Source organism: Ranitomeya variabilis, chromosome 6 (assembly GCF_051348905.1).
Source record: "Ranitomeya variabilis isolate aRanVar5 chromosome 6, aRanVar5.hap1, whole genome shotgun sequence".
Lineage (NCBI taxonomy): Eukaryota > Metazoa > Chordata > Amphibia > Anura > Dendrobatidae > Ranitomeya > Ranitomeya variabilis.
This window is the reverse complement of record NC_135237.1, coordinates 582,276,812-582,291,779: the sequence shown is the minus strand read 5'-3', so window position 1 is coordinate 582,291,779 and position 14,968 is coordinate 582,276,812. Positions and strand designations below refer to the sequence as shown.

Here is a 14,968-nt window from a genome sequence, read left to right as displayed (position 1 = left end):
AGGGAATACAAGTGAGGGTACTTGGGGGATAACTTGGAAGGTACATTTGGGTGAAAGGAGCAGACCAACGCCTCCACCTGCTCTGTTGTCTGATCTTGGGGTATGAGAAAAGTGTAGTCCACCATAGGAGAGAGCAGCAGCAGCGGTGGTGTCTGACTGCTGGATCCAGGTTTCAGTAAGAGCCAGGAGATTAAGAGCCTTAGAAAGGAAGTAATCATGGGTGAAGGAGAGTTTATTACACACAGAGCGAGAATTCCAAAGAGCACAATTGAAAGAGACAGAAGGCATGCATGGAATATTAATAAGGTTAGAGGGGTTTCTGGGTGTAGCAGTTGGGAGGTTTGACTGGCTATAACATGGGGGGCCGGGGTTGGGAGAGATGTCTCCAGCGACATTTCACAACTCCTGACTCCACAGCCCCGGTGACTACTGAGCATGTGCAGAAAGTGCAGCACAGATTCATCTCCACTAACAGCTGAGATCTTGAGATCAGGAACAGAACAGACATTTATAGGACATTTTATAACTCCTGACTCCACAGCCCCGGTGACTACTGAGCATGTGCAGAAAGTGCAGCACAGATTCATCTCCACTAACAGCTGAGATCAGGAACAGAACAGACATTTATAGGACATTTCATAACTTTCCCAAATTATTATGGAAACATTTACAGCAGATCCTGCACTGGACTACTGCACCCACTGTGTTATATATACCCAGACTCTGCAGCCCTGGTTACTCCCCTCCGCCCTGAGAATAGGGGGCTTCATCTCTGGATGAATGTGATCATGGCGTTAGTCTTCACAGTGTGGGACCGGGCGGAGGAGGGGACATGGCTGACTCGGCTGTGGCCGTTAGTAATTTTTATTTCTTTTTCCCCAGATTCTGGAAGACCTGCTGGAGATTGAGAGGGTGACGTCACATTTTTGATGCCACTTGCTGATATCTGAGCATCTTGTAAAGACTTTTATGTTTTGTTGCTCTGAGCGGTCCCGCCATCAGTGCTTGTGGTTCTTGTTCCCTGCAGGGGTGAACGGCTTTTAGTTTTACCATTTCATCCTCCCGAACGTTCAGAGGTTATTTCTGTAAATACAACCTGTCATTTGGTACGTCGTCTCATTCATTGGTTGTGCGTCTCCTCCTTGCCCAGAAGTCAGCGATAACAAATCTGGGAAATCTCCATCATCCTCACATCACTAAACCGCACCTACAGCAGGATCATAGAGGAGGCCGAGTGCTGGAGGTCTGTCACCCGAAGGTGTGTGGTAGAGGCGGCCCAGGAGCAGAGTGCGAGCATAGCCCTCAGCCAGAGGCCACCGTGGCTCATGGTTCTCTGCCTCCAGTCACACGCTGATGTGTGTAAGACCCCCGGTCTCCAGTCAGTCGCCAGTGTGCACGCGCTGCCCTCCGCCAGTCTCCAGTCAGCCGCCAGTGTGTGCCGCTGCCCTCCAGTCAGACCCCAGTGTGTGTGTGTGCTACCCTCCCCTGGTCTCCAGTCAGCCGCCAGTGTGTGCCGCTGCCCTCCCCTGGTCTCCAGTCACCGGTGTGCGCGTGCTGCCCTCCGCCGGTCTCCAGTCAGCCGCCAGTGTGTGCCGCTGCCCTCCAGTCAGACCCCAGTGTGTGTGTGTGCTACCCTCCCCCGGTCTCCAGTCAGCCGCCAGTGTGTGCTGCTGCTCTCCCCTGGTCTCCAGTCACCGGTGTGTGCGTGCTGCCCTCCGCCGGTCTCCAGTCAGCCGCCAGTGTGTCTCTGCCCTCCCCTGGTCTCCAGACACGTGTGTGTGTGTGTGTGTGTGTGTGTGCTACCTTCCCCCGGCCTCCAGTCAGACACCAGTGGGTGTGTTCTGCCCTCCCCTGGTCTCCAGTCAGACACTAGTATATAGGTAAGTCACCTCCTGGTCTCCAGTCAGACACCAGTGTGTGTGAGTGTGTGCTACCCTCCCCCGGTCTCCAGTCAGACACCAGTGTGGGTGCGCACTACCCTCCCCCGGTCTCCAGTCAGACAGCGGTGTGTGTGTGCGCTACCCTCCCCCGGTCTCCAGTCAGACACCGGTGTGTCTCTGCCCTCCCCTGGTCTCCAGACACGCGTGTGTGTGTGTGTGTGTGTGTGCGTGTGCGTGCGCGTGCGTGTGCTACCTTCCCCCGGCCTCCAGTCAGACACCAGTGGGTGTGTTCTGCCCTCCCTTGGTCTCCAGACACGCGTGTGCGTGTGCTACCTTCCCCCGGCCTCCAGTCAGACACCAGTGGGTGTGTTCTGCCCTCCCTTGGTCTCCAGACACGCGTGTGTGTGCGTGCATGCGTGTGCTACCTTCCCCCGGCCTCCAGTCAGACACCAGTGGGTGTGTTCTGCCCTCCCTTGGTCTCCAGTCAGACACTAGTATATGGGTAAGTCACCTCCTGGTCTCCAGTCAGACACCAGTGTGTGCGCTACCCTCCCCCGGTCTCCAGTCAGACAGCGGTGTGTGTGCGCTACCCTCCCCCGGTCTCCAGTCAGACACCGGTGTGTGCACCAAACTCCTTGGTCCAGACATTGTCTCGTGTTCACCAGTGATAAGGAAGACAAGTGTATAAACACAGTTTTATTGGAGGCGATGGTCCGGTAGCCAGTCCTGCTCGGCCCACACACGGCCTTTAGGCCTCCGCACTATCTATGACTGCAGAAACTGTCGCATCTGATCGTTCTCCGTTATAAAGTCAAAGTGAATCAGGAGTCGGATGAGTAAGAAGGTGAATCGCTGCATGAGGCCGTCCCACCTGTACGAAGAGAGACGGAAGGAGCTGAGGACTGCAGCGACCATCAGGGGCCAGGAAGGACATGACTCGAGAAAGTCTCCCTCCCCCTGTAGGTACCAGAAACACCCAAATGTTCCAAGATCTGGATAAATCCACAAGATCCCGGCACAACACCAGCGGATCAAGTGGATTCTATCCATTGAGCAAAAAGATCACGAGGAACACCAGAGACTGATCCAGGTAATGTCTGCACAAGGCCCGAGACCACCCTGAGGGTCCTGACGACACAGGAGGAGGCTATAAAGTCCACATGTGGCCTCTGCAAACTTGTACAATCGTGGCCAAGAGTGTTCAGGCTGCCGCACATCCTGGTGGCCACACTTTGCCTCACTGGTTTTTCTCAGCTGTTTCTATGGTTACTGACAGAAAACTATAAACGTATAATCCATGATGTTTCTGGGGCACCCTAATACTCCCAGTGCTGCCCCTTATTGTCCACACTTTGTGCCCTTCCCCCGGTGGCTGGATATCTGCTTCTAGGCAGATCCTGACTGATGGCCGCTCGTTCTTGTCTCATTTGGGTACAGATTTATCACAAGTTCTGGGGGTTTTTTTTTTCGCTCTCTGAGAACTGATCGCAGGTTCTCAGTGGGATGAGATCTGGGGAGTTTCCTGGTCCCAAAATGTCAATGATTTGTTCCCCAAGACTAGCGATGAGCGAGTGTACGCATTGCTCGGGTGGTGGCCGAGTCTCGGAGATTCAGTTTTCCCTGCCGCAGCTGGATGATTTACAGCTACTAGCCAGCCTGAGTACATGTAGGGGTTGCCTGGTTGCTAGGGAATCCCCTCATGTAATCAAGCTGTCTAGTAGAGCAAATCATCCAGCTGCGGCAAGGAAAACTAAATCTCGGAGCAGTCATAAATACTCGGAGAACACCCAAGCAACGAGTACACTCATCACTACCCAAGACCCTTAGTCCTCACTTTTACCTTGTGACCCAAGGTAAAAAGCATAATCACTGGTGGTGTACTCGTTGCTCGGGTGATCTCTGAGTATTTATGACTGCTCCGAGATTTAGTTTTCATCGCCACAGCTGAATGATTTACAGCTAGTAGCCAGCTTGATTACATGTGGGGATTTCCTAGCAACTAGGCAACCCCCACATGTACTCAGCCTGGCTAATAGCTGTAAATCATTCAGCTGCCGCAATAAAAACTAACAAATACTCGGAGACCACCCGAGCAACGAGTATACTCGCTCATCACTTAATAATCACCTCTCACCTCATTGTCCTGGATGATGGGACAAGTTGTTCTTGGAGGAGGTTTAAATCTCAATTTTTATTCCTGTCCATATTCTTAAGACCTTTCGAGCAAGCCCCCTACACGGACGAGAAGCCCCCTGACGTTGCGAGCCAGCTCCCTCCACAGATGAGAACCCCCTGCACATTGCAAGCGAGCCACCTCCACAGATAAGAAGCCCCCGCACATTGCGAGCGAGCCCCCTCCACAGATAAGAAGCCCCCGCACATTGCGAGCGAGCCACCTCCACGGTAAGAAGCCTATGCTCGTTGCGAGTGAGCCCCTCTACGGATGAGAACCCCCTGCCCATTGCAAGCGAGCCACCTCCACGGAAAAGAAGCCCCCGCACATTGCAAGCTAGCCCCCTCCACAGATAAGCCCCCGCACATTGCGAGCGAGTCACCTCCATGGATAAGAAGTGTATGCTCGTTGCGAGTGAGCCCCTCTACGGATGAGAACCCCCTGCCCATTGCAAGCGAGCCCCCTCCACAGATAAGAAGCCCCCGCACATTGCAAGCGAGTCACCTCCATGGATAAGAAGCGTATGCTCGTTGCGAGTGAGCCCCTCTACAGATGAGAACCCCCTGCCCATTGCAAGCTAGCCTCCTCCACAGATAAGCCCCCACCCATTGCAAGCGAGCCCCCTCCACAGATAAGAAGCCCCCGCACATTGCAAGCGAGCCACCTCCACCGATGAGAAGCCTACGCTCATTGCGAGTGAGCCCCTCTACGGCTGAGAACCCCCTGCACATTCCAAGCAAGGCCCTCTGTGAAAGACACTCCATGTTGGATTTATTAATTCAGGCCCAATATATTGTCCAGAATTGTTCCATTCACGAATTGTGGTCCTCACCCTTGGGTAAGTACACAAATTCCCAAAATAACAAGGACATGCCATATGGCGAAAGAATGAGAGGCCACGTGTTAAGGAGAAGAGGAGCAGAGCTGGGACCCCCTGCTGTCTTTAGTGTTAGGGTACCGTCACACAGTGGCATTTTCATCGCTACGACGGCACGATTCGTGACGTTGCAGTGTCGTATGATTATCGCTCCAGCGTTGTAGACTGCGGTCACACGTTGCAATACACGGCGCTGGAGCGATAATTTCATGACGTATTTGCGATGTAGAAGCCGTTGGTTACTGTGCGCACATCGTATACAACCTGTGTCACACGATGCAATCATGCCGCCACAGCGGGACACTAGACGACGAAAGAAAGTTTCAAACGATCTGCTACGACGTACGATTCTCAGCGGGGATCCGGATCGCAGTAGCGTGTCAGACACAGCGATATCGTAACGATATCGCTAGAACGTCACGAATCGTGCCGTCGTAGCGATGAAAATGGCACTGTGTGACGGTACCCTAAGGCGGCCACAACACTTAGAGATGAATTATGGAAGCACCGTGCATCTCAGGGTTAAGTCCAACATACCACCAGAATCCTAGGAGCCCTCTGCACACACCTGTGTCTCATCGTTCTCTAGTTGTCCCAGATACCAAGCTAACGAGGCTGTCTCTCCAGAGCCACTTACCCGACCCAAGTTTGGACTCTGTATCGGTCCAACCCCAACAAACCCGTTGAGACGCCAGTCGTCCTGTTTGGACCTTCCCCTGGGAAGTTATGACCCATCCCAGATATTGGCAATAATTTCAGCTAGGAGGCCAAGGGAGGAGAAATCAGTCCAACCCAGAGGGAGCAAGCTACACACCTTTAGCTATTGTCATTGTTCTGGCACAGAAGCCGCGTCACGTCACGCATAGAGACGAACCAGAAAGTACCTGTGGACTCGAGCGCTTCCCGGGGCCCACGTTATAAGAAACGGTAACGTGACCCATACAGCTAACTGCTATCCCCAACCTGTACTCTCCCTGTATCTGTACTTCTGGCTGTAATCTCTGTATATATTTATATTATCTAGTGCGGCTTTCCGCAATTAAAATATCAATTAATTTTGGGCTGCTCTTTTCTCTCGAATGGCCAGCTAACCAATATGTGACAGGACAGCCTCTCTGGTGACTACTTATCCTAGGTGCAGTTCCCTGACTGACCTAAGGGTAAGGGGGGCAACAGACTGTAAGCACTGTCACAGATTGGTGACTGCAGGGGATACTGTATCCCCCCGAATCTCGTTTCGTCACACCCTCCGTGTATGAAAAGCCCACGCTCATTGTGAGTGATCCTCCATGGATGAGAAGCCCCCCATATGAGTGGTCTCCGAAGGCTTCACTCTCGGCAGCCACAGGACTTATGGCAGCATCACCTTTCCTTTTCCGGAAAATCGTTTTTCATCACATAATAAAATGTCCCCAGGCCGATCCTTGCACTTTAGGCTATGTGCCCACGATGCAGAAACGCTGCGGAAATGTCCGCAGCATTTCCACAATTCCCTGCCGCGGGTAAAACACAAATGTTTTTAGCTTGCAAAATGTTTGCGTTTTCCAAGTGATTTGAAGCATCACTTGGAAAAGTGATTGACAGGTTGGTCATAGTGCTTGACAAGTGTGACCAACTTTTTACTATTGAGGCTGTCTATGCAACATCAATAGGAAAAGATAGAATGTTACAATTAACAAAATATGGTTATTTTCACCTTCCGACGGCCCCCGATCTCCTCAGTGGCGCTCCCGGTACGTTCCATTCCCAGGGATGCTTTGCGCGAAGGACCTTTGTGACATCACAGTCATGTGACCACGACGTAATCTCAGGTGATTCGCGCAATGCATCTCTGGGAACGGGAGCCGCCGCATGCACCGCTGAGAGGCGGGAGGACTCGGGGGGGCCATCAGAAGGTAAGTATATCCCTATTTTTTATTGAAATTCTTTTTTTTACAGGAATATTGTACCCAGGGCCTGGAGGAGAGTCTCCTCTCCGCCAGACCCTGGGTACCATCCGCACATGAAGCGCTCACTTTACACATAGTGGGCACAGCCCCATGCATAAAGTGAGCGTTTCAATGCAATCCTAAGGCGGCAGAATGGCTGCGATTCCGCAGAAGTGATAAACATGGGCACAGCAACTGAGGAATCCATAGGATTGCATGGGAATGCATTTAAGCGTTTCCGCTGTGGCAAAAAACGCGGTGGAAACGCATAAAAAACGCAATGTGGGCACACAGCCTTACACAAACTGACATCTGCAGGGATCGGACTGTGGAGGGGAAGTTATTATTTCTGATGATATTAAATCCTCCTCCAAGAACAACTCCCATCATCCAGGACAATGAGGTGATGATGTGTCTTCCCCAATGATGGAGACCACATCACAGGGCAAAAGTGACAACCAAGTCTCAGGGAACAAATCATTGACATTTTGGGTCTTGGAAACTCCTCAGATCTCATCCCAATGAGAACCTGCGATCAGTCCTCAAAGAGCGACAAATCCCTGAACTTGTGATAACTCCGAGCCCTAATGAGATGAGAACGAGCGTCCATCAGTCAGGATCTGCCTAGAATCCAATATCCAGCTGCTGGGGAGAGGGCAGAAAGTGTGGACAATAAGGGGCAGCGCTGCCAGGAATATGGAGGCATCACAGAACCTTCATGGATTACTAATGTAGTGTTAGTGTAATAACGCACGCAATGTTTACAATTGTGTGTCAGTAACCAAAGAAACAGCCAACTGAAGACGCAAAATGAGGCACAAATTTTGGTCTTCAAAATCTCAATACTTTTGGCCACAAATGTATAAGAGGGGATTTGCTGCAGTACACAATACATAGGACGAGGATTTTTGTGACAGCTGTGGCTGTTCCTCCTCTCTGGCGTGATAGAATAATAATTCAAGTTAACTAAACTTTCCCAAAGTCCCAACACCTGGCCCTGTTATCAGGGCTGAGACTCACCTCAGCGCCACCTCAAACTTCAGGTGTTCCCATCTCACAGAGAACCATCGTATTATGCCTGAAGAGTTCTGCTTTTCCAGACGCCTCCACGCTCGCACCGCACTGAGGGCAGAATACGGAGGGGGAGGCAGATATGGTGAGGAGACCAAATCCATCCCTTAATGTAAATCTCATTACTCCTTGTAAAGAAGAATATGCACGCTCCTCCAGCCTCAGGGCACCACCCATCATCAAAGCTCGCTCTCCATACAACCGCCTTTCCTCCAGCCTCAGGGCACCACCCATCATCAAAGCTTGCTCTCCATACAACCGCCTTTCGTCCAGCCTCGGCACCACCCATCATCAAAGCTCGCTCTCCATACAACCGCCTTTCCTCCAGCCTCGGCACCACCCATCATCAAAGCTCGCTCTCCATACAACCGCCTTTCCTCCAGCCTCAGGCACCACCCATCATAGACGCTCGCTCTCCATGCAATCGTTTTTCCTTCAGTTTCAGGCACCATCATTGACACTCGCTTTCCATGCAACCGCCTTTCATCCAGCCTCAGGCACAACCAATCTTCAATGCTCGATTTCCATGCAACCGCTTTTTCTCCAGCCTCAGGAACCACTAACTATCAATGTTCTCTCTGTATGTGAATACTCTTCTTCCAGCCTCGGGCACCACCAACCATCGACGCTCACTGTCCATGCAACTGCCGTTCCTCCAGCCTCAAGCAGCACCAATCATTGACACTCGCTCTCCATGCAGCCGCCTTTACTCCAGTCTCAGACATCAACCATCAACACTCGCTCTCCATGTGACGACCCTTCTAACAGCCTCAGGCACCACCAACACGCGCTCTCCATGTGATCACCCTTCCAACAGCCTCAGGCACCACCAACCATTGATGCTCGCTCTGCATGCGACCAATGTTCCTCCAGCCTCAGGCACCAACAACCATCGATTGCTCGGCATGCACCCACCTTTTTTCCCACATCAGGCCTCGGGCACCACCATCAATGCTCACTGTCCATGCGGCTGCCCTTCCTCTAGCCTCAGGCAACACCAACTATCGATGCTCACGCTCCATGCGAACACCCTTCCCCCAGTCTCAAACACCATCAGCCATCGATGCTTGTGCTCCAAGCAACCGCCCTTCCATCAGCCTCAGGCACCACCAACCATTGTCGCTCGCTCCTCATGCAACCACCCTTCCCCCAGCCTCATGCACTACCAACCCCTGTGCTCCATTTGACCAGCCTTTCTCCAGCCTCAGGCACCACCAACCACTGACACTTGTACTCCATGTGATCGCCCTTCCTCCAGCCTCAGGCACCACCAATCACCTGTGGGCCATGAGAAGATAGCGGTCGGCTGAGGCTCCCAATCCTATATTAAGAGAGCGGACAGTGTTCAGGTTTCGGAAGACTAGCAGCATGGGCCGTGGTAACGCACGAAGAACTCGTATGATGTCATCAAAGTGCTCCTTGGCCATGTCCTGCATATACTGCGTCTCTTCCAGAGTCAGTGCGTTGCCCAGTGTCCCTGTCAGTGATAGGGGGCGCTGCAGGAGGATTTCACAGAACAGGAAGTAATCTTCAGGGAAGACAAGAAGACTTGTTCACCACTCACATATAGATGTCATATTGTCCTAGATATGAGACACAGCAAGAAGACAGAATACAAGGATTCACCAATGGACAGCTGAAGAACATTGAAGAGTCAGATTTCTGCAAGACAGCGGCTGGGATGCTTTTCTTGAGCCCTGCACTGGCAGGCTGAAGAGCTGGCAGCATCCATGACTTGTTCCCGTGCTGCTATTTATCTATACACCAGAAAACTACAGCTGGAGGCACAGGATGAGATGATTCTTTCTTTCAGACCTGGATGGAGTCCATTAGTGAGGACAACAGCCATCCTACTAGTATCTGCACCACCTGATAACAGCTCTGACATTACAATGGATGCCCCATTCACTTGCCTTTGACTCCTAGCTGAGCAGAGAATTCCGCCATACCCTGCCGGTCCCGCAGTACAATAGACCTCCAAAGTTTACAGAGCGCGGTGCGATCTCTGCCAGAGACAACACAAGGATGACACAAAGTACAAGAGCACGACAAGCAGGAGACAAGCTAAGACCATGTATTACCGCTCACTCAGATATTCATAGAGTCCATGATCCAGCAGGACCAGCCGAGCTCGCCCATCGGGACCCACATTGACCAGGACTGAAAAGAGAAGGGGGCATGGACTCGTAAGTGTAAGGCATGTTCTAGAGTGCTCAGCACAAGCCAAAGCACAATCCCACCATAAATGCTAGCACCAAGCAGAAAGCATCTGGAAGAATGGAAATTACCATTTCCAGGGTGAGGGTCGGCATGGATGAATCCTGTGAAGAAGATCTGCTCTGCAAAAACTTTTATCACTTTTTCAGCCACCTGAAAAAAATCTTCAATAGATAAAAGCCACAAGCTGAAATGGAAATTCATATTTCCCATACAGAGAGGGATTACTAATCAGACATGGAGACATCCTGAGGGGTGAGCTGCTGCTTGTGGGCTGAGATGGACAACTCGTGGTGGACACGAGATGACAACCAGCGAGTGGGCAAGAATGTGCAGACACGGGGGTGCAATCGTTTACAGAGAGGTTGAAGGGTGGCAGAATCTGGACAGAGATGAGCGATTTGTGGGGACAGAAGACTCTCTGACTTCTAGTAACGTCACCTGGAGCTGCTGCAGAACCATCAGCTGCCAGAAAAGCAAAAAAAAAAGCTCAAGTCAAAAAACCCAAATCCTGGCACCCCATCTGCTGGAGACATCATGAGCAGATTCTGCACTGCCAACCTCAATGCAATGTCAGAGGTGAGAGACTACAAGTGTCCTCCTCACATGGATCAGACTCTAGAATCTCTCCTCCACAACCTGATGGAGGCCAGGATCTACGCTCCACAAGGCAATACCAGATAGCCAGGCTTCTCCAGCGGGGGCACCTGCTTTATGCAATGTCCTCCAGGTACTCACATCCTTCAGTTCCAGGCCCTGCTGCTTAATGCCCTCCACACTGCTGACCTTGCAGCCCTCGCAATAGTCAGCTGTCAGGACCCGCTGTAAGAAAATATACAGACATTAAAAAGGTATCAACCACTGAGGACTCTCAATTCTAAACGTTTTTCTACAGACATTTAGACTGTCTGCTCCACATATATTGGAAATGTGAGGAACTTTATAGTTCTGGGCGGTCTCCTCACTTCATGGTACTCTGTTTAATAAACCTTCCACAGCACTGAAATTGTACCCAAGAAGGAGAGGTGATGGATATCACAGGATGGAGAGTCACTGATCTGTACATGATGGAGAATGGAGACAACATGAATACATTCTCTGGATTCTCCAGCCTGGAGTCTGAGCCTCATGCAAAAGTCCCGCCACCTCCGGCCTCGGCTGATGTCACTGAGGTTATTATGGGTTGTCTGAGTAAAGAAATCATCAGGATCCACTGCTGGCAGCTCCCGTGTAATTCCCGACCAATTACATCCCTGATGTGCTTGATGGAGACAAGTCTAGGAACGTTGCAGGTTCAGGCAACACAAGCGCTCACAGTAGCACTAAGAACAGGTGGCCTGGTGTCGTGTGGAAAATCGACTCCTGGGACAGGTAGATTCCGTTGTGAAGGCCTTTTTATGGTGTGGCCTACAGTGGGTACAGAAAGTATTCAGACCCCTTTACATTATTCATTCTTTGTTTCATTGCAGCCATTTGGGAAATTCAAAAAAGTTCATTTTTTTCTCATTAATGTACACTCTGCACCCCATCTTGACTGAAAAAAAACAGAAATCTAGAAATGTTTACATATTAAAAAAGAAAACCTGAAATATCACATGGTTATAAGTATTTAGACCCTTTGCTCAGACACTGATATTTAAGTCACATGCTGTCCATTTCCTTGTGATCCTCCTTGAGCTCCTCCTTGAGATGGTTCTACTCCTTCATTGGAGTCCAGCTGTGTGTAATTAAACTGATAGGACTTGATTCGAAAAGGCGCACACCTGTCTATATAAGACCTCACAGTGCATGTCAGACCAAATGAGAATCATGAGGTCAAAGGAACTGGCCAAGGAGCTCAGAGACAGAACTGTGGCAAGGCACAGATGTGGCCAAGGTTACAACAGAATTTCTACAGTACTCAAGGTTCCTAAAAGCAGTGGCCTCCATAATCCTTAATTGGAAGAAGATTAGGACCACCAGAAGTCTTCCTAGACCTGGCCGTCCAGCCAAACTGAGCAATTGTGGGAGAAGAGCCTTGGTGAGAGAGGTAAAGAAGAACCCCAAGATCACTGTGGCTGAGCTCCAGAGATGCAGTAGGGAGATTGGAGAAAGTTCCACAAAGCCAACCATCACTGCAGCCCTCCACCAGTCAGGGCTTTATGGAAGAGTGGCCCGACAGAAGCCTCTCCTCAGTGCAAGACATATGAAAGCCGCATAGAGTTTACTAAAACACATGAAGGACTCCCAGACTATTAGAAATAAGATTCTCTGGTCTGATGAGATGAAGATAGACCTTTTTGGTGCTAATTCTAAGCAGTATGTGTGGAGAAAACCAGGCACTGCTCATCACCTGCCCAATACAATCCCAACAGTGAAACATGGTGGTCGCAGCATGGGGGTGTTTTACAGCTGCAGGGACAGGGGTTGTCATTGAACGAAACATGAATGCAGACAAGTACAGAGATATATCCTGGATGAAAACCTCTTCCAGAGTGCTCTGGACATCAGACTTGGCCGAAGGTTCACTTTCCAACAAGACAATGGCCCTAAGCACACAGCTAAAATAACAAACGAATGGATTCAGAACAACTCTGTGACCATTCCTGACCGGCGCAGCCAGAGCCCTGACCTAAACCCAATGGAGCATCTCTGGAGACCTGAAAATGGCGTCCACCAACAATCACCATCCAACCTGATGGAACTGGAGAGGATCTGCAAGGAAGAATGGCCGAGGATCCCCAAATCCAGGGGTGAAAAACTGGTTGCATCATTCCCAAGAAAACTCATGGCTGTACGAGCTCAAAAGGGGCTTCTACCCAATACTGAGCAAAGGGGCTGAAGACTTATGACAATATGGTAATTCAGTTTTTTTTAAAAATAAATTTGCAAAAATTTCTACATTTCTGTTTTTTTCAGTCAAGATGGGGTGCAGAGTGTACATTAATGAGGAAAAATGAACTTTTCTGAATTTACTAAATGGCTGCAATGAAAAAAAAAGAGTGAAAAATGTAAAGGGGTCAGAATACTTTCCGTACCCACTGTATATGGTCTAGACTATTCTCCAGCTATCATTGTAACCAAGACAAATGCTGAACTCATTGCTGAAGAAGACAGGCCTCCATTCCAGCCTTCACTGCCTTCTTGCTCTTAAGAATGATGGCCTGTGAGGTGGCTGAGGTCACCAGTAGTCGGGTGCTTGGCATGTAGCCCAATGTCACGTCAGCCTCTCTGAAAGGTTTGTGTAGACCCTGATACCTTCGTCTTGGTGTGTGATGTCTAATTTCACTTGCAGAACAAAACAGATCTCTATGAGCTATTTCTTGAATCTGACAAGGCAACGTGGGCAACTCTCTGACGAAGTTTCACGAGAATGTCACACCAGTCCTGCTCCTGGGATAATGATGTGGGAAGGAGAATAATGTACAGTAGCTGGAACCCTCTAGTCTCCATTCCCAGTCATTAATAGGTCAGTGTTATATTGATTTGGTGGCTGTGGTGTGGACATGTTTCCAAAGACCTGTTTAATTTAACACGACAACACCAAACACATGTTCCTAATGCTCCTGTGAGTGCCTGCGTGTCCGAAAAGTGATTCTGTGGCTGCAGCGTCTCCGGACTTGTCTACATCCAGAACATTGGGGACGCCATTATCATAGAATGTTAGAGTTGGAAGGGACCTCCTGGGTCATAGTGTCCAACCCCCTGCTCAATGCAGGTTTCGCTAAACCATCCCAGACAGATGTCTACTCAGTCTCGGTTTGAAGACTTCCATTGTAGGAGAACTCGCCACCTCTCGTGGCCGCCTGTTCCACTCATTCATCATCATCACTGTCAGAAAGGTCTTTCCTAATATCTAATCTTTATCTTCTCCCTTTCAGTTTCTTTCCATTGCACCTCGTGTTTCCATGTGCAAATGAGAATAATGATGATCCCTCTACACTGTGACAGTCCTTCAGATATTTGTAGACAGCTATTAAGTCTCCTCTTAGCCTTCTTTTTTGCAAGCTAAACATTCCAACATCCTTTAACCGTGCCTTGTAGGACATACTTTGCAGTCCGCTCACCATCCTGGTAGCTCTTCTCTGAACTTGCTCCAGTTTTTCAATTTTGTTTTTAATGTGGTGTCCAGAACTGGACACAGTATTCAGCTGAGGCCTGACCAAGGAGGAGTAGAGGGGGAGAATTACTTCACGTGATATACACTCTATGATTCTACTAATACATCCCAGAACTGTGTTTACCTTTTTTGCTACTGCATCACACTGTTGACTCATGTGCAGTCTGTGATCTATGTATACCCAAGTCTTTTCACACAGGCTATTACTTATTTCTATTCCTCCCTTTCTATAGATGTAATTTTCTTGCCCAGATGTAGAATCTTGCATTTCTCTGGTAAATACTATTCTATTAGTCAGTGCCAATTGTTCAAGCTGATCTAGATCCTTCTGAATACTTTCTCTGTCTTCTCTAGTGTTAAGGTACCATCACACATTGAAATTTTCATCGCTGCGACGGCACGATTCGTGACGTCGCAGCGTCGTATAATCATCGCTCCAGCGTCGTAGAATGCGGTCACACGTTGCAATCACGGCGCTGGAGCGATGCCGAAGTCCCCGGGTAACCAGGGTAAACATCGGGTAACTAAGCGCAGGGCCGCGCTTAGTAACCCGATGTTTACCCTGGTTACCAGCGTAAACGTAAAAAAACAAACAGTACATACTCACCCGTCGGTGTCCTTCAGGTCCCTTGCCGTCTGCTTCCTGCTCTGAGTGCAGCCGTACAGTGAGAGCAGATCGCAGCACCGCTGCGCTCTGCTCTCACTTTCCGGCCGGCACTCAGA

The 14,968-nt window shown here is 49.9% G+C and overlaps 2 protein-coding genes across 3 annotated transcripts in view; one reads left to right on the top strand and one right to left on the bottom strand.

Annotated features, from left to right (window-relative positions):
- Nucleotides 1-1,109, top strand: part of CPSF1 (cleavage and polyadenylation specific factor 1) — a 91,137-nt gene extending 90,028 nt beyond the window's left edge. For both annotated transcript variants that reach the window (XM_077271595.1, XM_077271594.1), the window contains exon 37: nt 883-1,109. In XM_077271595.1, coding sequence (XP_077127710.1) covers nt 883-930 — 48 coding nt within the window. In that variant the 3' untranslated portion in view covers nt 931-1,109. The remainder of the gene's footprint in view (nt 1-882) is intronic.
- Nucleotides 1,110-2,563: 1,454 nt separating this feature from the next.
- The window catches only part of ADCK5 (aarF domain containing kinase 5), a 53,299-nt gene continuing 40,894 nt past the window's right edge, over nt 2,564-14,968 (bottom strand). Inside the window, exons 9-15 of the mRNA XM_077271582.1 lie at nt 10,885-10,968; nt 10,218-10,299; nt 10,011-10,089; nt 9,843-9,934; nt 9,208-9,457; nt 7,879-7,980; nt 2,564-2,751 (exon numbers count right to left, since the gene is read on the bottom strand). Coding sequence (XP_077127697.1) covers nt 2,646-2,751; nt 7,879-7,980; nt 9,208-9,457; nt 9,843-9,934; nt 10,011-10,089; nt 10,218-10,299; nt 10,885-10,968 — 795 coding nt within the window. The 3' untranslated portion in view covers nt 2,564-2,645. The remainder of the gene's footprint in view (nt 2,752-7,878; nt 7,981-9,207; nt 9,458-9,842; nt 9,935-10,010; nt 10,090-10,217; nt 10,300-10,884; nt 10,969-14,968) is intronic.